The sequence below is a fragment of the Microtus oregoni genome, unplaced genomic scaffold (assembly GCF_018167655.1).
Source record: "Microtus oregoni isolate MIOR12 unplaced genomic scaffold, Mior012 000048F_ref0000485, whole genome shotgun sequence".
In the NCBI taxonomy this organism is placed as follows: domain Eukaryota; kingdom Metazoa; phylum Chordata; class Mammalia; order Rodentia; family Cricetidae; genus Microtus; species Microtus oregoni.
Genome location: NW_024543222.1, coordinates 18,641,722 through 18,665,143, shown reverse-complemented (window position 1 = coordinate 18,665,143; position 23,422 = coordinate 18,641,722). Strand labels below are relative to the sequence as shown.

The 23,422-nt window shown below is 40.4% G+C and overlaps 1 protein-coding gene across 1 annotated transcript in view; it reads right to left on the bottom strand.

Moving 5' to 3' along the window:
* The window catches only part of LOC121436035 (leucine-rich repeat-containing protein 37A-like), a 49,547-nt gene that overhangs the window by 10,599 nt on the left and 15,526 nt on the right, over positions 1 to 23,422 (bottom strand). Inside the window, exons 6-8 of the mRNA XM_041635608.1 lie at positions 6,085 to 6,156; positions 3,667 to 3,741; positions 319 to 437 (exon numbers count right to left, since the gene is read on the bottom strand). Of these exons, the coding sequence (XP_041491542.1) occupies positions 319 to 437; positions 3,667 to 3,741; positions 6,085 to 6,156 (266 nt within the window). The remainder of the gene's footprint in view (positions 1 to 318; positions 438 to 3,666; positions 3,742 to 6,084; positions 6,157 to 23,422) is intronic.

Sequence of the window (23,422 nt, the reverse complement as noted above, 5' to 3'; positions counted from 1 at the left end):
CCAGGGATGAGCTTCCTAACTGGCTATCCAATAAAAGTGGTCAGCCATGAATCAGATACACACAAGCAACATAAAAAAACTCAGCAAGTTCTATTATAGATTTATGTGTTTATATATCTGTATATATAGTAATAATAATCAAGAAAAAGTCAATTTGAGAGGGAGGTATGGGAGAGGTTGGAAGGAGGGAAAGGAAGGCACGAAGGGAAGTGATATAATTAATTTTAATTAAAATAAAAAGTAATTTAAAAAGAAATTATCTTTACCAGTTAAACGTTATATGTCAAAATTAAAACATTCATCAGGCAAGAGACTCACGACAATGTGTGGTGTTTGTCAGACATCCAGTATGGCAATGCAGTTTGACTGTCTTGCAGACAACCTCAATATCAGTTTTATATTTGCAGAGGCAGCAGGCCATATGTCTAGGTAAGATTCTGTAAATGGAAAAACAGAGAATTGGTTTACTGGAAAAGCCTTACTGAGGTACAGAAGAGGCAGGCCAAGGCCACCACAGGGTCGCAGAGGACAGAGTTCTTGAGGCATGTACAGTTGGGTGGAGACTCAATGGCAAATTGCTGCTCTCTGATACTGAAAGTAATCATGGAGGAGGACAGAGGTGTTCAACAGAAGAGCAAGGGTCGTGTGTGTGTGTGTGTGTGTGTGTGTGTGTGTGTGTGAGTGTGTGTGTGCGCACGCGCGTGCGCACCAATAACAAAGGTGACAGGAACAGAACCAGGTGACACTGATGGTAGAATCCCTCTCCTCAGCTTAAGTCTCACTCTGGGTTGGTCATGCACAGGAAGAAGGGCCTGGGCAAGCCTCCCACCTAGGGAGAATTTATTTATGTTTAAGTGGAAGATACTAGAAGTCATCTTAAACCTAAAACCTCCTCCTTTAAGCTATGTCATGTAGTTCAATGGCATCAAGGATCACAACTGACCAAGCCTCATAATGTGCAGTTGAAAGAATAAGGGCTGGGGATGCAGCTCTTTGGTATGGTACTCCTGTATCAGTGCAAGGTCCTGGGCTTGATCTTAGAATTACACACACACACACACACACACACACACACACACACTCGCCTCACAAACACACCACACAACTATACACACATACCACATACACACATACCATATGCACACATACACACATACGACATATGCACACACACATATACAACACACAATACACGTACACACACACATAGACGACAGTAAGTAAAATGTAATTGTAAAGAGAGTCCATGAATTGATAACACTACTCAAAAACAAAAGCTGGGTAATTCTCCAAAAGACACCAGTTAATAAATGTGTCAGTTTAGATCACCAAGTAACAATTGCTTCAGACAAGTTTATCTTTAGGCACATCCACATGAAAGATGCTTGGGAGGACACATGGTACAGCAGCAGTGAAGGCCCATTGAGGAAAACCTTTCCTTCTGGTCAAGAGGATGGGACTCAGATCTGGGACATTAGTGACACCATTCCAGTTGGGCAAGTCAGCCACCCCTTGAAGGGAACACTCCACAAGAAGGGAGACCCAACTTAAGCCATGCTAATGAGGTGAGAATGGTTTTCTCTTAGATGAGACAATCTGTTCTCCTTCCCAGAATTCCTGGCCTCCCCGCGATTGCTGTGGAGTCGCCACGCCCTCCTGAGTCCTTACTCTGAGAGCTGCTATTTTCACTTTCCTTCTCTTCGATCCCATTCTAGATGCTGGCCACAGCCTGATGTGCGTTTTCTAGTCCTTTGGGCCTGTCCCCCCCCCCCCATGGTGCTCTCTGCTCCCCTTTAACTACGTAGCTGTTGGAGTGGTGTGGTCTCCCCTTTACTCCTGTTTGTCTGATACTTCCAGACAGCAGCTAAGCCCACAGCTTGCTTAGTCTGTTTGTTTACTCTAATTGGCTTCAAGGTTCCTTTTGAGTCCATTCCTAACCCTAATTTCCCTGGTAACATGTGGATCTGTAGTGGGGCTTCCCCAAATTCCCATAGATTATTTACCTTATAAGTACCATGTTTAGCCAGGCGGTGGTGGCGCATGCCTTTAATCCCAGCACTCGGGAGGCAGAGGCAGGCGGATCTCTGTGAGTTCGAGGCCAGCCTGGTCTACAAGAGCTAGTTCCAGGACAGGCATCAAAGCTACAAAATAACTTTATCTCAAAAAAAAATACCATGTTTAAAACCAACTTAAAGAACTTCAACATACCACCTTTGGGTGATCGGATTTGACACAATAGGCCACCTGAAATTCCCATCAGGAAGGCAGTGCCAGATGCTTGACCTGAACTATTCATCAGGAAACAAAGATAGATTGAGATGCCAATCTATAAAACACACAGACATGAGTAAGAAGCCAGACTTGATGATCACAAGTTCAAAGTAACCTAGGCTACAGGAGGGACCCTGCTTCATAGACAAAACAAAACCAAACCTCAACCAGAACACAGACACCTCATTCAGTCATTCAGTGTGGACTCTGACTTAAAGTAAGCGTATATGGTAAAAGGTCGTTTGCATATGACTAAATATTATAGAACACCAACTAGTAAAGAGTTAAGATGGCAACGACACAAACAGCACTTGAGATGAGCTAGCAGGAAGGCAAGCTAGTTTTTTTTTAATGGTTTTTGGTTTTTCGAGACAGGGTTTCTCTGTGGTTTTGGAGCCTGTCCTGGAACTAGCTCTTGTAGACCAGGCTGGTCTCGAACTTACAGAGATCTGCCTGCCTCTGCCTCCCAAGTGCTGGGATTAAAGGTGTGTGCCATCACCGCCCGGCCAAGCTTCTTTTGTATCCTAGGAACTGCTAGTGTAGTTGAGGATGGCCTTGATTCGGAAGGACAAGTATTCACCACAATGCCGGTTTGTGTCCAAACCCAGGGCATCATGCACACTAGGGTTGACTTTACCCGCTGAGCTATACCCCCAGTCCAGAAGAACACTGTTTAAAGACATCGTTGCTTTCTCGTCCTCTGCTGGTGAGATACGCTAAAGATCATGCTCAGTGAGAGAAGATGGCCAAAAGGCCACTGTGGGATGTCATTTATGAGATGTTCTGGGGGAAAGAAAAGCTATAGGGCTAGAAATAAGATTGGTGTATCACAGAGGCTGGCAGTGGGAAGGGTACAAACATTCAGGAGGGATCCTTAGGGAGGGGACAAATGGTCTGTATCAGTTCTGTAATAGTGGTTAGGGAACTAACTATGAAAGCTTCACTAAACTATGCATTTGAATTAATTGCATGAACATTATATCTCAATACCTCAGACTCAAGAAATAAGGCAAATCTCAAAAGAATTTCAAATACAAGAAATTATAAAGAAAACTAGGGTTGACAAGAAGGCTCAGCAGAAAGTCCCCTGTCATGCAAACAACTTTGATCCCTGGAACCCACAGTGTAAGAAGAGAGCCATCTCAGAAAGCTGTCCTCTGCCTTCCATACTCACACTCCTGCCTGCACACACACACGCACACACATCGCACGCACTCACTCGTGCACAAACACATCTGTACACACATATGCATGCATGCATGCACACACACATCTGCACGCACATACACACATGCATGCACACACACAGGCATGTCTGCACACACATGCGTTCACACACATACACATTAACATTTTTAAACCTAAGTAAACTCATCCTAAGAAAGTAACACTTACAGATGCTCCAGCTCCAGGGTCATCATGAGGATGTTCTCAAGCGCTGTCATTGGCACGTGTGTTTTCCCCAGGTCTCTGAAGGAGAGAGATTTCATGAGGAACCATTTTCATCACAAGCGGTCACTTATGCTCTGGCTTTCCTATAAAAGTATCTGGTTTAGGAATTTATTGTTGGGCGTGGAGAGATGGCTCAGAGGTTAAGAGCATGCACTGCTCATGCAGAGGATCTGAATTCATTCTCCAGCACCCACGTTGGGCAGCTCAGAGTCACATGGAACTCCATCTCCAGAGCCGCTGTCATCCTCTTTTGGCCTCTCCCACACATGTGGGCATATTAGCACACACACACATACAGTTAAACATAACTAAACGTAAAATCTATTGCCATAGAAGATTATTTCATAGAGCTCTTTTCGAAAAAAAAGGGCAGGCTTAATATTTGCTTAAATCAATAATCCCGGCATAGAACAGAGTCTGTCTCCATCACTGTCTGACTCATTTTGATCCCGACATAGAACAGAGTCTGTCTCCATCACTGTCTGACTCATTTTGATCCCGGCATAGAACAGAGTCTGTCTCCATCACTGTCTGACTCATTTTGATCTTGCACACACCCTACTGCAGCTGTCACTCAAGTTTCTTTTCACTTGAATTGCTAAACACCCAATTCCCATTTATTTAAAGTCCTGTCAGTCAGTATATACATCTATATTAAAAACACAGGAAGCTGGGTATTTTAATTTTTGAGACAGGGTCTCTTTGTTAGCCCTGCCTGGCCTGAACTCACTATGTAGACCAGGCTGGCCTCAAATTCTGAGCAACCTGCCAGCTTCTGCCTCTCGAGTGCTGGAACTAAAGGCACACCACCATACAGAGCTCCCTTCTCACTTCTTTTTCTTAAAATATTTACTTATTATTTATGCGTATGTGTTCAGGTGCCTGTTGAGGCCAGAAGGACCGAGTTCCAGGTGGTTGTGAGCCACCTGGTATGTGCTGAGAACTGAGCCTGGGGTCTTCTATAAGAGTAGTAAGTCCTCTTAACCACTTAGCCATCTCTCCAAACCCCTTTCCTTCTTAAAGAAAAACTGATTTTTTTAAGTGTGTGTGCATGTGCACAGAAGTCAGAGGTGTCAGATTCCCTGGAGTTGGAGTTACAGACAATTGTGAACATCCCAGTGTGGTTGCTGGAAATCAAACATAGCTCCTCTTTGTAAAAGTAGTATACACTGGGGCTCTTAAGCCATTAAGAATTTTGCTCTTCAGGAGGATTGGGGTTCCATTTCCACATCCACATGTGGCTCACAATCGTCTGTAACTCCAGTCTTCTGGCGCCCTCTTCTGCCACACGTGGGCACTGCATATACAGGTTGCCTAGACATTCACAAGGAAAAGAGCCATACTTGAAATATTTTTTAATTTAAAAGGTAGGGTGGATCTGGGGGAGAAAGAAAGTGGGGAGGAAAGACTGGGGAAGAGAGCTGGGGTTGGGATGTAATATATAAGAGAAGAATAAAAAAGAAAGAAAAATAGTATACACTTATGACTGTGCTTTCTGAGAAGATATTCCTACATTGTTTACATATACATCTCTATGTTCTTCAACACACTTTCCTCCTCAGCTGAATGTCTTGCCCATTGTATCCTTTCTTTGCCTTTTTCATGTGTGTGTGTGTGTGTGTACATGTGCTACAATGTGACGGAGGAGGGTTATCTGTCTGTGTGTTATTCTCATTGGTTAATAAATAAAGAAAACTGCTTGGCCTGATAGGTCAGAAGATAGGTAGGCGGGGAAGACAGAACAGAATGCTGGGAGGAAGAAGGCAGGGAGTCAGACGCCATAGCTCTCCTCTCTGAGATGGACGCCGGTTAGTCTCGTCCTGCTCAAAGCCACAGTCAAGTGGCAATACACATTAATAGAAATGGGTTGAATCAATATGTAAGAGCTAGCCAATAAGAGATTAGAGATAATGGGCCAGGCAGTTTTCTTTATTTATTAGCCAATGAAAGTAACACATAGACAGATAACCCTCCTCCATCAACAATGTATTTGTGGAGGTCAGAGGACAAATAACACGAGCTAGTCCTTGAACTCAGGTCCTCAGACTTGCTGGAAACCCTCTATTTGTCAGGCCCTACTCTTATTTCTTTTATTTCATTTTCTTTTAAGAGACAGTGTCTCCCAATGCACACACATGGGTGATCTGTAACTCACAGAGATCTGCCTGTGTCTGCCTTCCAAGTGTTGGAATTAAAAGCAGGCACTGCCTTTCCTGGGCAGTCAATGATTTTTTTAAACATTAGTTAAAACTAAAATTGGGATTTTTTAAAAAATTTTAAGACAAAATGCTCTCCCGATGGAAATAAAGATGAGTTCCTTTGAACTCATCTAAGGACCCATGAGACGGCCACAATACTCACAAATATTTTAATGCTGGCAACTTATAAAGGTATGGATCTTCAACAACTGTCAGAGGGTTCTGGCTGAGGATTCTGAAAATGTGATAGAATTTATGTTACAAACAATGCAGCATCTTGAAACTACCTGAAAAGTTTGTATTAATTTCTTTGGCATGGACATTTATATTTTTAAAAAATCATGATTTTTTTACCTATAACATCCTTTATAGGTATATATTATTATATATATTATTATTGTATAATATACTTAGAATCCATGAATATCCTTCCCTTGGAAACCATCCACGAGTATAGGAAAAAATAAAGTAAAACGGAGGAAAGGGGGGATATAAAGGAAAAAATGCCAAAGAGCTTTTAGGTTTAAAAAAATCCAAAAAACAAGTAAAAGGGTAATAAAGTCCTTAACCTATAGGAAAGGCTTTTTGCTTTGTTTTGTTTTGGGTATTTTTTTTTCAACACAGGGTTTCTCTGTGCAACAGTCCTGGCTGTCCTGGAACTTGCTCTATAGACCAGGCTGGCCTTGAACTCACAGAGATCTGCCTGCCTCTGTCTCTGCCTCCTGAGTGCTGGGATTAAAGGTGTGCACCACCACTATGCAGCAAGGAAAGTGAGCATTGCATTATAAGAACTGAAAGGAACAGCCTCAGGTTTTCAGACAACCAACCTTAATATATCCAATAACTTTACAGGCTCTATTACAGCTAATTGGACTCCTGTGCCAATGTTAAATTTAAGGCTATTCAAGGAAGCAAATAGTCTCATAGGGCATGCATTCACCTTTTGTGAAGCAAATGTCAAACTTGTGGTCAGGCTTTAGAACAGCTGGTACAGGAGCAACTAGATACTCAGCATATTGAAGAATCAACCAGCCCTTGGAATTCTCCTGTATTTATTGTTAAAAAGAAATCTGGAAAATGGAGAATGGTAACAGATCTAAGAGATGTTAATAAGGTGATCCAGCCAATGGGCTCTCTACACTCTGGCATTCCTTTGCCATCCCTATTTCCTAAAGGATGGCCTCTTACAGCTATTGATTTAAAAGATTGTTTCTTCACAATGCCTTTAAAGTAGGTATACTTTACAAGACACAGAAAAATTTGCCTACGCATTGTCAACTAATAATTCTCAGCCTGCTAAATGATATCAATGGAAGATTCTCCCACAGAGAATGTTAAATAGCCCCTCCCTCTTCCAATATTTTGTAAGTCAATTTCCTGAATCTATAGTTTATTATTATATGGACAACATTTTACTATCTGATTCAAATTGGATACTTTAGAAAGAATTTTTAAAGAAGTAAATAAAAATTTTGCCCTTTTAGGGATTACAGATTGATCCTAAAAAAATCCAAAGAGGAGACTCTGTTAATTATTTAGGCTACAAAATAGCTTTACAACAACTTAGACCTCGAAAGGTGCAAACTAGGATTGCAGACTCTTAATGAATTCCAAAGATGGCTAGAAGACATTTGCCATCTCTGGCCTACTATTGGGATAGGCCCTGATGTTAATTCAAACAAAACCTTAGATAGTGACAAGGACTAGAATAGTCCCAGGGAATTATCAGCTGAGGGAATTGACTTTTAGTGAAGAAAAATTACAGAAGGAAATTCAGAAGATTCTCATGGATCTGAATCTTAATGCATTCTGGTCATACTACACTCCAAACTTTCCCCTACAGGAATTTTAATACAAAGGGAAGACATTACTTTAGAATGGACCTTTTTTTACTACACAATCTGAGTGAAAAATTAAAAACTGATTTGGAAAAGGTCTCTGAGCTAATTCTAAAAGAAAAATTGAAACTTTGCTGTTGAATGAGTTTTCTGTCCTGCCCAGTTCCTGCAGTCATTAACTCCCAAAGAAATCACACAAAGGTCTACATTAGTTATAAACCAATTGGCCTAGTAGCCCAGACTTTTTATTAACTCTTATACTTATATTAGCCCATTATTCTTGTCCATGTCAGCCACATGGCTCAGTACCTTATTCAATGAGGCAGTCATATCTTACTTCTTCTGTGGCTGGGTCACAACTGCAGACTAGGACTTCCTTCTTCTCAGAATCCTCCTGTTCTCATTGACCTGCCTCTACTTCCTGTCTATATACTTCCTGCCTGGCTAGTGGCCAATCAGTGTTGTTATCAAACTACAATGAACAGGATATAAACCATTGTCGCCCAGCACTCCTACCCATCTGTTTCTTTTTAAAGGAACAAGAATTCTGAATCTAATACCCTTTGCTTAGCTTTTCTCTTGACCATTAGCCATAACAACTTGTAACCAACGTTGTAAACAAATGAAAATTTCCATAGTCCATTTGTTGGGAACGTGGATATAGTTTTCCAGGCTACTTCCTGCTGTTTGGGGACACTGATAATCTTATGGGGACCTAAAGAAAATTTAGAATTATCACCAAGTCATGACTGGAGTATCCTGTGAGGTTTGATCATATCAGGCAGCAGTCTTGAATTTGTTTTTGATGAGAACTCAGACATCTGGGCCATCTGTTCCTACCAGATATTTTTCAAGTGGTCTTCCTTGATCAAACCTGATTTTTCTTAACTCAGAATAAATCCATAGCCTCTCATTTCCTGTGGAAACAAAAGTAAAACCTTTTCCTCAAAGTAACATACCTTTTGACTTCAATTTTGAAGTAAAGGTATTTTCAATATATTTGTTTTATTAATCCAGCAGCATTGTATCAGCTATTGCTCCTTCCTCGGCTGTCAATCAATTCAAAGACAACATAATAATAAATAGTATACGACTTTCTGTATATTTTTCATCTTTATGTGGCTTTATTTTAACTTCTATTTCTTTTATTTTTAATTTTTGGCTTTTTGAGACAGGTTCTCTGTGTATCTTTGGATGTCCTGGAACTCTTTCTATAGATCAGGCTGTCCTTGAACTTACAGAGATACACCTGCCTCTGTCTACCAAGTGCCACCACACCTTGAACTTGCCTCCCAAGTGTTGGGATTAAAGGTGTATGCCACCACACCCAACTACTAGCTTTTTTCTTTTTTTCTCTCAAGCCTACATTTATTTTTACACACAGTAAACCATTTAGAGGTTTTTTTCGTCTTTGAATCTATCTTTACAGTATATATCTCTCTTTTTCTGACCACATGAGACTTTAATTTGTTAAGCAATATTGAGATGATTAAAGCCGTGGCTTTGATGGCTGGATTCAGCCCATTTCTTATTTCTGAGATTCCAGGCTCATGGTGGAGGTACCAGTTGGAGCCATGTTTATTGCCACAACTCTATGGCATTTCAAGGTCCCTGCCAGGCCGGGCGATTGTGGCACATGCCTTTAATCCCAGCACTCGGGAGACAGAGGCTGGTGGATCTCTGGGAGTTCGAGACCAGCCTGGTCTACAGAGCTAGTTCCGGGATAGGCTCCAAAGCCACAGAGAAACCCTGTCTCGAAAAACCAAAAAAAAAAAAAAAAAAAAAAAATCAAGGTCCCTGCCAGGAAGCAAGCTGCAACAGTGTGCTCACAAACCAAACTTAAATGCTCTGTAGTCAGACCTTCTGCCTGAAAGAGTCAGAATTTGCAATGGCAGGATGGCCTAGAAAGCTGACAGTTTAAAATGGCAGTGCTTTTTTCTTGCTAAGGCTGAAAACCAAAGAGCATGCAGTCAGCTTTTCATCAACACCATTTAAGTGTTTTGTGGCAGGATCTCTTAAAAGAGCTGCAAGGTTTTGCAGCTAATGCTGAGTCAGGAAGCCTCTCTTAAATGAGACACATTTGCCTCTAGCGAGCAGAGCCCACCTGAGAAAGTGCTGCTATCAATAAGCCATGCTTTATTCTTTTCTGTCTAGAGTTACTTCCCAAGCTCTCTCAGGCTTTATGTGGATTCAGTTGTCCATGTGGGTGCCATTTGTTGTCAGGGTGCTGCAGCTTGCTTGCTGGCAGGGACCTTAAAATGCCATAGAGTTGTGCCAATAAACATGACTACAGCTGGTACCTCCACCTTGAGGCTGGAATCTCAGAAAGCTAAAGAATGGGCTGGATCCAGCCATCAAAGCCATGACTTTAATCCTTTCCATATTGTTTAACAAATTAAAGACTCACATGGTCAGAAAAAGAGAGATATATAGTAAAGAGAGATTTAAAGATGAAGAAAACCTCTAAATGTTTTACAGTGTGTTAAAAATATATGCAGGATTGGGAGAGAAAAGAAAAAGGTTAAAGTCCTTAAAATAAAAAAAAGAGAGTAGCTGGAATGGTGGAACATACCTTTAATCCCAACACTTGGAAGACAGAGGCAGGCAGACCTTTGTGAGTTCAAGGCATGGTGGCACATACCTTTAATCTCAATGCTTGGGAGGCAGAGTCAGACAGATCTCTGTGAGTTCAAGGTGTGGTGGCACATACTTTTAATCTCAATGCTTTGGAGGCAGAGGCAGACAGATCTCTGTGAGTTCAAGGTGTGGTGGCACACACCTTTAATCCCAGTACTTGGGAGGCAGAGGAAGGCAGATTTCTGTGAGTTCAATGACAGCCTGGTCTATAGAGGGAGTTCCAGAACAGCAAAAGACACATAGAGAACCTGTCTCAAAAAGCCAAAAATTAAAAGTAAAAATTAAAAAAATAGAGATTAAAATAAAGCCACATAAAGATGAAATATACACAGAGAGTCTGGATACTGTATGTTAATATGTTCTCTTTGAATTGTTTGACTGCTGAGGAAGGAGCAATAGCTGCTAGAAGGTATTTGTTTATAAATGCTGCTGGAATAATAAAACATAAATATTTTGCTTTACTTCAAAATTGAAGTCAAAAGGTATGTTACTTTGGAGAAGAGGTTTTGCTTTTGTTTCCATAGAAAATGAGAGGCTATGAATTTATTCTGAGTTAAGAAAAATCAGGTTTGATCAAGGAAGACCACTTGAGAAATATCTGGTAGGAACAGATGGCCCAGATGTCTGAGTTCTCATTAAAAACAGATTCAAGACTGCTGCCTGATATGATCAAGCCTCACAGGATACTCCAGTCATGACTTGGTGATAATTCTAAATTTTCTTTAGGTCCCCATAAGATTATCAGTGTCCCCAAACAGCAGGAAGTAGCCTGGAACTACATCCACATTCCCCCCAAAATGGACTATGGATATTTTCATTTGTTCACAATGTTGATTACAAGCTTTTATGGTCAGGAGAAAAGCTAAGCAAAGGGTATTAGATTCAGAGTTCTTGTTCCTTTAAAAAAAAGATGGGTGGGATAGTGCTTTGGGACAATGGTCTGTATTCTGTCAATTATATTTTAAGAGTGCTTTGGGACAATGGTCTGTATTCTGTCAATTATATTTTAAGTAAATGCTGATTGGCCAGTAGTCAGGCAGGAAGTATAGGCGGGACAACCAGGCTGGAAGTAGATGTGGGGCAATGAGAATTCTGGGAAGAGGGAAGTGCATTCTGTAGTTGTGACCCAGCCACAGAGCAAGCAAGATGTGACTGCCAAATAAGGTACTGAGCCACGTGGCTAACACAGACAAGAACACTGGGCTAATATAAGTTATTAAGAGTTAATAAGAAGCCTGAGCTAATGGGCCAATCAGTATAGACCTCTGTGTGTTTCTTTGGGACTTAATGATTGCTGGAACTGGGCAGGACATAAACCTCATGACAACACTTCGTCCACTAACAGGAATAGACCCAGCAAAAATTATAGTACCTTTTAATACTAATGAAATTGACAAATTATTTGAAGAAAGTGAACCCTGGCAAAAAACTTGTAGTATTTTTTGAAGAGATTAGCAACAACTATCACGAAAGTAAGAGAATTCAACTTTTCAAGAGAACTAGCTGGATCCTTTTTCACATTGTATGGGGCACACCAATAACTGGAGCCCTTACATTCTATACTGATGCAAATAAATCAGGAAAGGCAGGTTGCAAATCAGAAAATTTAAGTAAAGCCCTTATGATTTGGTCCAAAAATCAAAACTATATGCTATTCTCATGGTACTAAGGAATTTTAAAGAACCTCACAACATAGTTACCGATTTGCCATATGCAGAAAGAGTTGTTTTGCATATTAAAACAGCTGAATTTATACCAGATGATACAGAATTAATTTCATTATTTTTTCAGTTACCAAGATATAGTCAGGAATGGGCAGTAAAAAAGACTTTTCATCATGTGCCAACAAGTCAAGGAAAGTATAAGGAAATAACCTACTTGTTCTTTATACAACGAAACACCACTACCTGCAGGAATTAACCTTAAGGGTACTCAAATGAATGAAATCTGGCAGATGGATGTGTTTCATTGTGTAGAATTTGGAAAACTAAAATATGTACATCACACCATTGATACCTATTCAGGTCTTCAATGGGACTCTGCCTTGAGTTCAGAAAAGACTGATTCAATAATCACACATTTACTGGAAGTTATAGCCATCATGGGTATACCTGCACAAGACAGATAATACTCCAGCATATGTCTCTAAGAAAATGGAACAGTCTTTTGCTTATTATAATATAAAGCATATTACAGGCATGCCACACAATTCTACAGGACAGGCAGGTATAGAAAGGTCAAATCTAACTCTAAAGGATATGTTAAATAAACAGAAGGGGATGATAAATAACCCCAGAAATAGATGGAATGATGCTTTATTAACTTTGAGAAAGGAACAGCAGCTGCAGAGAGACACTGGAAAAAAACTACAGAATTAAATCAGCTGATATATTTTAAAGATGTTGACATCAGAATGGAAACCAGGACATGTGTTACACTGGGGAAGGAGTTTTGCTTTTTTTCAATGGGAGAAGAAAAGATATGATCAAAATTGATAAAGATTCACTTTGAACAAGAGACATCTCTTAATTAGAAGAGATGATAATTCATCAAACAGCATGGCCATTTAATCAGAACCAACCTGTAGGGATAAGTCCCGCCCCTTAGGGGGCGTGTTCGCCTCGCGCTAATGTTTACCTATAAATCTGGTGAGCGTGCTTGCAGTGCTTGCTTCCGCTTTCCTGGTCTCTGGGGGAACAGTGGTTCTGTAAGTCTATTTTTCCATTAAAGCTATATATATATTTTTACAATCTGTCTGCATTCGTTTACACCCTTACATTCAGGTGTCCAATGTCGGGCTATTTTGCCCCCGACTCAAGCGCGTAGCCTGCTAGCTAACACAGCATGCCCCCGGGTGCTGTTTTTTAGTTCGTGACTCGGCCCCAGTGCTGAGTCTGAGACACACTTGGCCACACAGGCCCATTCTGCCCCCCCTGCTCACCAGACCAATTAACCTCTCCCTGCCTGCCTTGGCTAAGTTTGCAGCCGAACCCCACTGCCTGAATTAGCGGAAGTTCAAGTACCTGCAATTTTGCAACAAAAGCTGCCACAGCGGCAGATTTGGTCTGATACAAAGTGACTTGGCCGGGCGGTGGTGGCGCATGCCTTTCATCCCAGCACTTGGGAAGCTGAGGCAGGCAGATCACTGTGAGTTTTAGGCCAGCCAGGTGGTGGTGGTGCATGCCTTTAATCCCAGCACTTGGGAGGCAGAGGTAGGCAGATCTCTGTGAATTCGAGGCTGGCCAGGCGGTGGTGGTGCACGTCTTTAATCCCAGCACTCAGGAGGCAGAGACAGGCGGATCTCTGTGAGTTCGAGTCCAGCCTGGTCTACAAGAGCTAGTTCCAGGACAGGCTCCAAAAGCACAGAGACCACCACTGGCAGGAACCGATCATTGCAGGTAAAAAATTTTTCTTTTATAAATTAAATGTCTGAACATGTTACTATTCAAGAATTTAACAGGTTTTTTATTTGTACCATGTGGGACATTTTACAAGGGGTGTCTATCACCCCACATCTATGGATCCTTCTGGGATTCGTAGTTTTCATTGACACTAAATGGTTTGATAATAGAAATATGATAAATTCTTTACGAGACAAATCCAGGATTCTTAAGGCAGAGATTGAACGCTTAAAAACAATTGAGAATGACAACAATCTTCTCAAGAATCAGTTTGAAGTTCTCCAGGAAGAGAACAGATCTTTGTTTAACATGACTCGATCAACTGAGCAAAATTTAAAAAAGGTACAGGCTGATGTTAAGGAGAAATTCATTACTATGGAAGAGGGAACAGCTGATTTGGATCGTAAGCTTCAGTCCCTTTCTGTAGGAACTGAAACATTAGTGGCTGATATTAAGGAGAAATTCATTACTATGGAAGAGGGAACAGCTGATTTGGATCGTAAACTTCAGTCCCTTTCTGTAGGAACTGAAACATTAACTGAGAGAATCAAAACTGCTGAATGTGACAATCGGATTTTGTCTAAAGCTTATGACAGATTGACGGAAAGATTGTTAATACAAGAAGGCACGGTTTATGCCATAAAAATTATGTCCAAAGATGAGATGTTATCCCTAATGGACAAACTTCATACTTTAGAATCCTCAATGAAGGCTTTGGAACATAAATCTGGACAGGAGATTCAGACATTTCAGAAGGCAATGGTGAATAGAATTGAAAAGATTGAGGAATTTCTAAATTCTGATGAAGAAGAGCAAAGGGTAGAAAGGCAAATTTTAACTACATCTGTGGGTAAATCTCTCCGGGACAATTTCCACAAAGCTCTACCTACAGCTCTACCTGCTTTTCCAGTAATAACAACAGAGAAGGTGATTGGTTTCAGAAACCCTAGGGTCATCAAGGAAGATACATGGGAGCCTGTCCGTATGAATGATCTCAAGGAAATTAAACAGGCTGTCATGACTTTTGGGATGCAAGCCTCTTTTGTTAAAGAGATGCTAAGATCTTGGGCCACGACAAGCAGAGCAACCCCCTCGGACTGGCTCCAGCTGAGCTCTGCAGTACTTGAGAGTGGACCGCAATTGAAATGGAAATGCTTATTCAGGCAAGAGGCTAGACTCTTAGAACAGCAGGAAAAAGCGAAGGGAATTGACATTTCCCTAGATAAAATTCTAGGTGAAGGGCTCTTTTCCGACCCTCAGGAACAAGCTAATTTGGATGAAAACACACTCTCCATGTGTACTACAACAGCCTTAAGGGCTTGGAACAGGGTACAAGACCCAGGACAGAGAATGAAATCATTTGTCAGAGTTAAACAGGGTCAGTAAGAACCCTTTAGTGACTTTTTACAAAGACTAACTAAGGCTGTACAAATAGGGATATCTGACCCAGAAGCAAGATGTATAATGATTGAGTCTTTGGCTTATGAAAATGGCAAATGTGGAATGCAAAAGGATTTTGGGGCCTTTAAAGCTCAGATCAGCGCCCTTGGAAGAATGGGTCTTGCACACACTGAATGTTGATACATTTGATTATGGCACTGAAACATGGGTAGAAGAAGCAATTTCCAATGGTAAAAGGAGTCACCAGAATACCAAATGTTTTAATTGTGGCAAAATGGGTCATATGAAAAGGAATTGTAGACAATGGATTTTCAGAAATAATAATAATGCATCTTCTAGAAATAACAGAAATAGGAGGACTCAGCCTTCAGGTTTATGTAGAAGATGTGGAAAAGGCAGACATTGGACGAATGAATGCAGGTCTACAAGAGATAGACAAGGCAACCTGATACAGACAGGAAACGTGAGAAGGGGAGCCTCACAGGCCCCCATTGCAAACATGGTTCAGTCATTTCCAGTTTCTACAGAGAACATGCCTCGTCAGGACAATTAGGAAGCCCCATGCCTACTGTTACAAGCAATAATGATCAGAAAGATGAGTTACGTGTGTTTTGGCAAACTTCTATAAATGATCAAAGACCTAAACTGAGAGTGTGTGTAAATGGCATTTTTATTACTGGCCTGCTGGACACAGGTGCTGATGTAAGTATCATTACCCCAGAATCTTGGCATCCATATTGGCCTCTTCAGAATGTAAATGTTCAGCTCCTGGGAATTGGAACCCTATCTCGAGTAAGGCAGAGCATGAGATGGGTTGAAGGTATAGGGCCAGAGGGACAAATAGGAAAATTAAGGCCATGTGTAGCCAATATTGCCAATGAATTTATGGGGTCATGACCTATTACAACAATGGGATACCCAAATTAACATTCCTGCTACTTCTAGAGCCTATATTTCTGAGAATAATATTAAAAGATATTACAAACGGAGAAAACCAGCCATTCGGGCTGTACAAGAACAAGCAATTGATGTCCCTTAAGAGATACCAACAGCCTTGCCTCTAAAATGGTTGACTGAGAAACCAATATGGACAAAGCAATGGCCTTTAGCTGAGGAAAAGTTACAGGCTTTAGAACAGCTGGTACAAGAACAATTAGATGCTGGACATATAGAAGAATCTACCAGCCCTTGGAATTCTCCTATATTTGTGGTCAAGAAAAAATCAGGTAAATGGAGAATGGTGACAGATCTCAGGGCCTTCAACAAGGTTATTCAACCTATGGGCCCTCTGCAATCTGGAATTCCTTTGCCCTCTTTCTTACCAAAAGGATGGCCTCTCATAGTTATTGATGTAAAGGATTGTTTTTTCACTATACCTTGCAAAAAGAATATAGAGAAAAATTTGCCTTCACAGTGCCTACTTATAACAATTCTCAACCTTCGAGGAGGTACCACTGGGCCGTCCTCCCCCAGGGTATGTTAAATAGCCCCTCCCTGTGCCAATATTTTGTGAACCAACCATTGCAAATAATACGCAAGAAATTTCCCAAATCTATAGTATACCATTACATTTTGTTATCTGATTCAAACATGGATACCTTGAACAGACTGTTTGAAGAAATAAAGATACTTTTACCTAAATGGGGATTGCAAATCGCTCCTGAAAAGATTCAGAAGGAAGATTCTGTTAATTATTTAGGTTATAAAATAGGTTTGCAAAAAATTAAGACACAAAAGGCACAAATTAGGAGAGATGGCCTATGGACTCCTAATGACTTTCAAAGACTGTTAGGAGACATTTCCAGTCTACGACCAGCTATTGGGATAACACCTGATCTAATAATTCATAATCATAGAAAGATCAAATCGAACTATAAAGGATATGTTGAACAAACAGAAAGGGGTGGAAAACACCCCCAGAAATCGGTTACATAATGCTTTGTTAACCTTGAATTTTCTCAGCGCTAATGAGAAGGGAACAACGGCTGAAGAAAGACATTGGATAATGGAAAAGTCTACTGAACTACATCAACCAGTTTATTTCAAGGATGTGCTGACCTCACAATGGAAGCCAGGAGATGTGCTGCGTTGGGGAAGGGGTTTTGCTCTTATCTCCACAGGTGAGGAAAAATTGTGGATACCGTCAAAATTAATAAAGGTTCGGTTTGAAGAAGAGAAGCCACTTGGAAAAGATAAATAGCAATTCTTTCATAAGGATGGCGAGCATACTGACAGTAAGAAATACAGATAGGTTGGAGGCAGGATTCTTTTCTTATCTCCACTGGAAAATACTCATCTTCAAAGAAATTAAGGGACCCTGAATATTTAATTACTGATGGATGGACACATTTTGTAAGTATTAATTATATATATATATGTATATATATATGTCTTATTAAACATTTCTTTATAAATATGTAGAGCTGGTTTTGAAGTTGGACTCTGGCTCAGTCCCTCTCCAATTCCAAGCCTGTTAGTAAGAGAAAAACCCAGAGTTTCTGGAGTTTCTGTCTCATGTCAAGAGCCATGATATGGGACAGAAAGAAATATGAGTTTAGAAAGCATCTTTGCTTTTCTTAATATCTATCATACTTTTCATTGAATATATCTGTCATGCCTTTCATTGAATATATATATATATATATATATATGTATGTCTATATATGTCTATATGATTAATGTTTAAGTTTTTCACAATGAACAATGAGTTTTTCCTGAAGTGACATTTGAAGTTTCCAGGAAGAAGATGGGGCCCCACAACAACAACTCTACCTGGTTAATATGACATCATGATACTGATAGCGCTACTATAAGACCTGTTTTGGGTACCAGCTGCACAAGACGATCCCAACTTGGTTAGCTGAAATGGTGCACATCTTGTACAACATTCTGGCCAGACCTCCACAAAATACTCAGAGATTATTTGCAATTTTAAAAGACATTGATGCTGAAATTTAATCATTATTTTACTTTCACAGAATCCCCCAGAAAGAACATGGCCCCCATGACAGCTGGAAGTAATTCTAGAGGACGACGTCCCCTCTCCCAGTAAAGTTTGCACCTGGGTTTAGGGACATCATTTAGGGGTTGGGAGGTTGGGGGAGGAATTTTATAAGCTCAGGGATCATTTTTGAAAAAAAAGGGGGAATGATGGGATAATAGATTTATAATTGTGAGTTACTGCTTTTAGACAAATATATTGGTATTGATTCTTGTATATTGATACAAAGTTAAATTATATTGACTATTGTATGCATGCATGTTTCTATGTCTGTTTAAAACATTTTTATGTATTGACATATATTGTATTGATATATATATTGTATATATTTACCATATTGCAGTGTACATTTCTACCTCTGATTAAGATACTTATATAATGTTTGTGTATTGATATATATTTACCATATTGCAATGTATATTTGTACAGTGTTTATATTTGGAGGTCATTATCCTCATTTGTTACACAGTTGTTTATTGTCTTAGTCTTTAAGTTAGATAGATATTGAGAATTATATAGATAATAGTCATCTAAGTTTGTCATTTATAATTAGACTAATCAGGTTCTCTAGATATATAGAGATTATACTCAGTATAGATAGATAATCTTCAACCTCTTCAAAGAGCTGTAGAAAATGGCCTTTAATCTAACTCAGAGTTTCGTGATAGTGAGACACAATTGCTCCTGGCAACACCACTCTATTCCCGAGAGAATGTTGAGCACCAAAGACACTCCACCTGGAGCCTTTCTTTTTGGCAGAACTGGCCTTTGGGCAAAGAAATGCCTATACCTCAACCACTGACAGAGATACAGAGCGTGCATCAATGGATAAAACAGGACTCTCATATCCTGCCAAGACAGTGTAAGATAGTTTTGAAAAGTTCCTTGCCTTTAATAATGGTATGTCAGTTATATTAGGCCTTAGCCAAAGTTGGTTGACTCAACATTGCAAACAAGACTTTGGGTGATTGCCCAGGTAGTCAGTTGTCTCTGTCAATTGTTGCACATTTTGGATATATCTCGTTTGTTAAGTAATATTTATTCCCTTCTCAGATCTTTGACGGAGTTGAAGATTATATAATTGTAGTTACTCTCTACATTATTTAGACTCCTTGAGATAGAATGTTTAGCAAAACTTTTGTTCTCAATATTGTTTGTTATATTTATTATTTGTTATTATTGTATATAGTTGTATTTGGTTTAGTTCTGTCTTATTTAGACAAAAGGGGGAGATGTAGGGATAAGGCCCACCCCTTAGGGGGCGTGTTCACCTCGAGCTAATGTTTACCTATAAATCTGGCGTCTGCTTTCCTGGTCTCCACGGGAACGGTGGTTCTGTAAGTCTATTTCTCCATTAAAGCTGTATATATATTTTTACAATCTGTCTGCATTAGTTTACGCTGTTACACCAACCTATAAAACTGTCAAATGCTTTTCATTTAATCAGCTTGAACTTGCCAAAAGGGAATCTCTCCAATATTAGAGTTGCAGAAGGGTTTTGTTCCTGTCTTTTCAGGAAAATAAAGGTATCCAGGTAAGAAATCTGAAGACCACTGGACAAATGAGACATCTGAAGAAACAAAGACAAATCATCCAGAAAAAATGTCTCAAAAAAGAGTAAATTGATCTATTGGTATATCACATTTCCAACATGATAAAATTTTATGAATATTCCCAAATATTTATTTCTGTTATTCTCTATAGAAATATAATGAAAATAGTCTTTTGATAACCTCAGACTAATTAAAGATTAAAGTTGGCTTTGGAGTTGGACTGTGGCTCTCCTTCCCTAAACCCAAGCATGCTTTTTAAAGTGAAATCCAAAATCTCTGTTTCATGTCAGAAGAGCCACCTGATATGGGACAGTGTTGCGGGAGGTCCTCCCACTCCTCCAGCCTATCACCGCTGAGGTACCAGCCCATTGGGGCGTGGTTTCTCTCCCTTTAAAAAAGCGGCCACTTCCCTCTCCTCTCTCTCTTCACTTCCTGCTCCGCCTGCGACTAGACTCCTTTCCTGGTTGTGTAGAGGGCTGTTGCCTGGGACAGTGATCTGTAAGTTTTTTTCCCCTTTAAATAAATACCACCCTAATAATCATAACCCCGAATTGGTGTGGCATTGTTTGTGACTTACGCCTTCAGGACAGAACTTAGTTAGGTGGGGAAAACTAAACTGAATGCTGGAAGAAAGGAGGCGGAGTCAGAGAGAAGCCATGGAGCCTTGCCAGAGACAGATGCCAAAACTTTACCCAGTAAGCCACTGCCACATGGTGATACACAGATTAATAGAAATGGGTTAAAATTAATATGTCAGAGTTAGCCAATAAGAAGCTAGAGCTAATAGGCCAAGCAGTTATTTAATTAATACAGTTTCTGTGTGATTATTTTGGGGCTAAGTGGCCAGGAACCAACAAGGCGCCTGTTGTTACAGTTGATGTATTTATTGCCTGTACATATTGCATAGAACCATTGTACTTACTGTATATAGTTTTTCTTATATTAATTATAGCCTTTTTGTTTTAGACAAAAAGGGGTAACATAGTGATCTTTCCTTTGTATTTTAATTAATAAAGCTTGCCTGAAGATCAAAGAGTAAAACAGCCACACTGGTCAGCCTTACAGACCAGGCAGTGGTGACACACACCTTTAATCCCATAGCTACACTAGCTAGCCATAGAAGCCGGGCAGTAGTAGTGCACACCTTTAATCCCAGCCCTAGAGAGGAATATAAGATGTGAGGAGACAGGTCTCAGGCTCAGGCTCATTCTGAGGATTCCCGGAGGCAGGACCACCATTTCATGCTGAGGTGGAGCTAAGAGCCAGTGGCTAGCTGCTTTGCTTTTCTAATCTTCAGGTTGAACCCCAATATCTGTCTCTGTGTTTTTATTATTCATGCTATAAGGATAGGCTATTTTTAATGTCACCCATAATTCAAGGTATTTGTCAATTTTTAGAAATATAAAATGCTTTGTAGTTAGTTCACTAAGAAAAATAATAGGAAAATTTCCCTGGATTTGGAGGAGAAACAGGAGACTGGTAGAGGAGCCACAGCCAGGCTGGTCTCACAATCAGCCTCCATCACATATTGTTACTTGTGCTCTTGATCAGCACAGACTGAGCAAGCCTATGTATGTGTCAGTCTGTTTTCCCCTTCCGCTGGGTTCCAGGAACCAAACTTAGGTCGTCCAGCTTGTGAAGCAAGAGTTTTTACCTGCTGAGCCATCTCCACACCTAACCATAGCCTTTCCCCTTTATTTATTTTTGACAGTGGTGGTGATTGAACCCAGGACTTCATGCACAGGTGGTGTGTGCTATTCGTGAGCTACGGCCACTACTCTAACTCATACAACATATGTTGACCATATTCTTTTTTGTTTTGTTTTTCAAGGCAGGGTTTCTCTGTGTAGCTCTGGCTGCCTGGAACTCCCACTGTAGACTAGGCTGGCCTTGAACTCACAGAGATCCGCCTTTCTCTGTCTCCACAGTACTGGAATTAAAAGTTTGCACCACCACCACCACATGCCATTTGATTACATTCTTTCTGGAGAACTTTTAAAAACACAATTTTCTGGACTGGCCAGTTGGTGCAAATGGCAGTTAGCAGGTAGGGGACTTATTGCCAACTTGACAACCATATTTCAGTCACTGAATCTAGTTGTCTTCCACTTACATGGCATATGCAAACTAAGCAAGCAAAGGTTAAACAGTTGAAATATAAATTATAAGAATGACTAAATAGTACTAAATATTGGACTCACTATACAGCTCAGGATGTCCTTTTTACTCTGATCTCCTGACCTTACCTACCATGTGCTGGGATTACTAATGTAAGCATTACCATGGCTGGCTTAGAAGTTAACTGTGTAAACCTCGTGCTCATTTGTGAATGCTTCTAGAAGAGTTATAGTTTCCTTGTTTTCCTTTTCCCTAATCATGTCCCAAGATTAACATTTAATTAGCCATTGTAACTGAGACTTTAGAGATTAAAAACTATGACAACATGTTGACCTTAATGAAAACAGTTGAGTAAGGACATCAGAGTTCATCCACCATAAAACAATGAATTATCAAACTGTGGCAATTTAACCAAAGGCTTATCGCACTCCAGAATCATTAATTTAAAAAAAAACCCAACTCAATTTCTGTAAGAACACTAAGATTTGTATCATTTTTAACTTGCCCTATATCATTCCTCATCTGAACTCCATGGCAACCTTACAAAACAGCCCACGGCCCCACTATTAGCAGGAGCAGAATGGAGCTGCAGTTCCTGCAAAGCCTTGACCCCAGGAATTGGTGGCTCCTAGTGAGACTAGATTTGTCTGTATTTGACCTGACTGAGCATTCGCTAGTTCTAGAAACTTCCCCAGAAGATACTTCTGGAAAATGATTGTAGGCAAGTGTTTTAAATGAGGCAGTTACGTGAGGACAATAGAGATAACAAAGAGCCTAAGCAATAGAACTGATGGGAAAGCAGAGGAACACAATGTCCACAGGAACTTTGAGGTGCTTGTATGAGAGTTTGGGAAACAGAAGGCCACAAGCACTCTCCTGAGAATTTGGAGAGTCAGGCACATGTACGTATGCTTAAGCCTCCATAGAAAACAACCCAAGAATATGGAAGGAAGTTCACCCCTGGCTGATCTTGGAGTTCTGCACATGTAGAAGGGGAAACTAAGGCTGCCTCCAAAAGCACCATTACTAGAATCCCAAAGGCATGCAGGTAGGCAGGCAGGAAGGAAAGTAGGTTCCTTAGAAGATGGCCAGAGAAAATAAACAGAGGGACCCAGACCCTGATCCAGCATGCATGAAGTATGAGAAAAAAGAAAAACTCCTTTCTTTTCTTCATCTACAAGGCCCATGAGCTTGAGAACATGCCTCCCCATATGAAACTCCTCAGTGTGGGATTCTGTGTTATACAAGTAGATTCCAAGAAATCAGGAACGTTGAGCTGGAATCTTAATCACAGTGCTGAGAGTCACGATGCTTAAACTTGCCATGAGGAAGATGGCCGTGAAGAACAGGCAAAGGTGGCTTGAGCCAGCAGGATCTGGGTGCAAACTCTGGGTCTGTAAGTTTCTAGTGAAGAGAGGTAAATAAGATGAGCCTGGAATCGGAATTCTTTTAGTAGCATTTTCCTTATCAAGTAGAGCAGGGTTCAAAGACATCTCGAAGGGGCCTAGACAGAGCAGGTAACTCAGCACTAGTGACTTTGTATCTACAACGG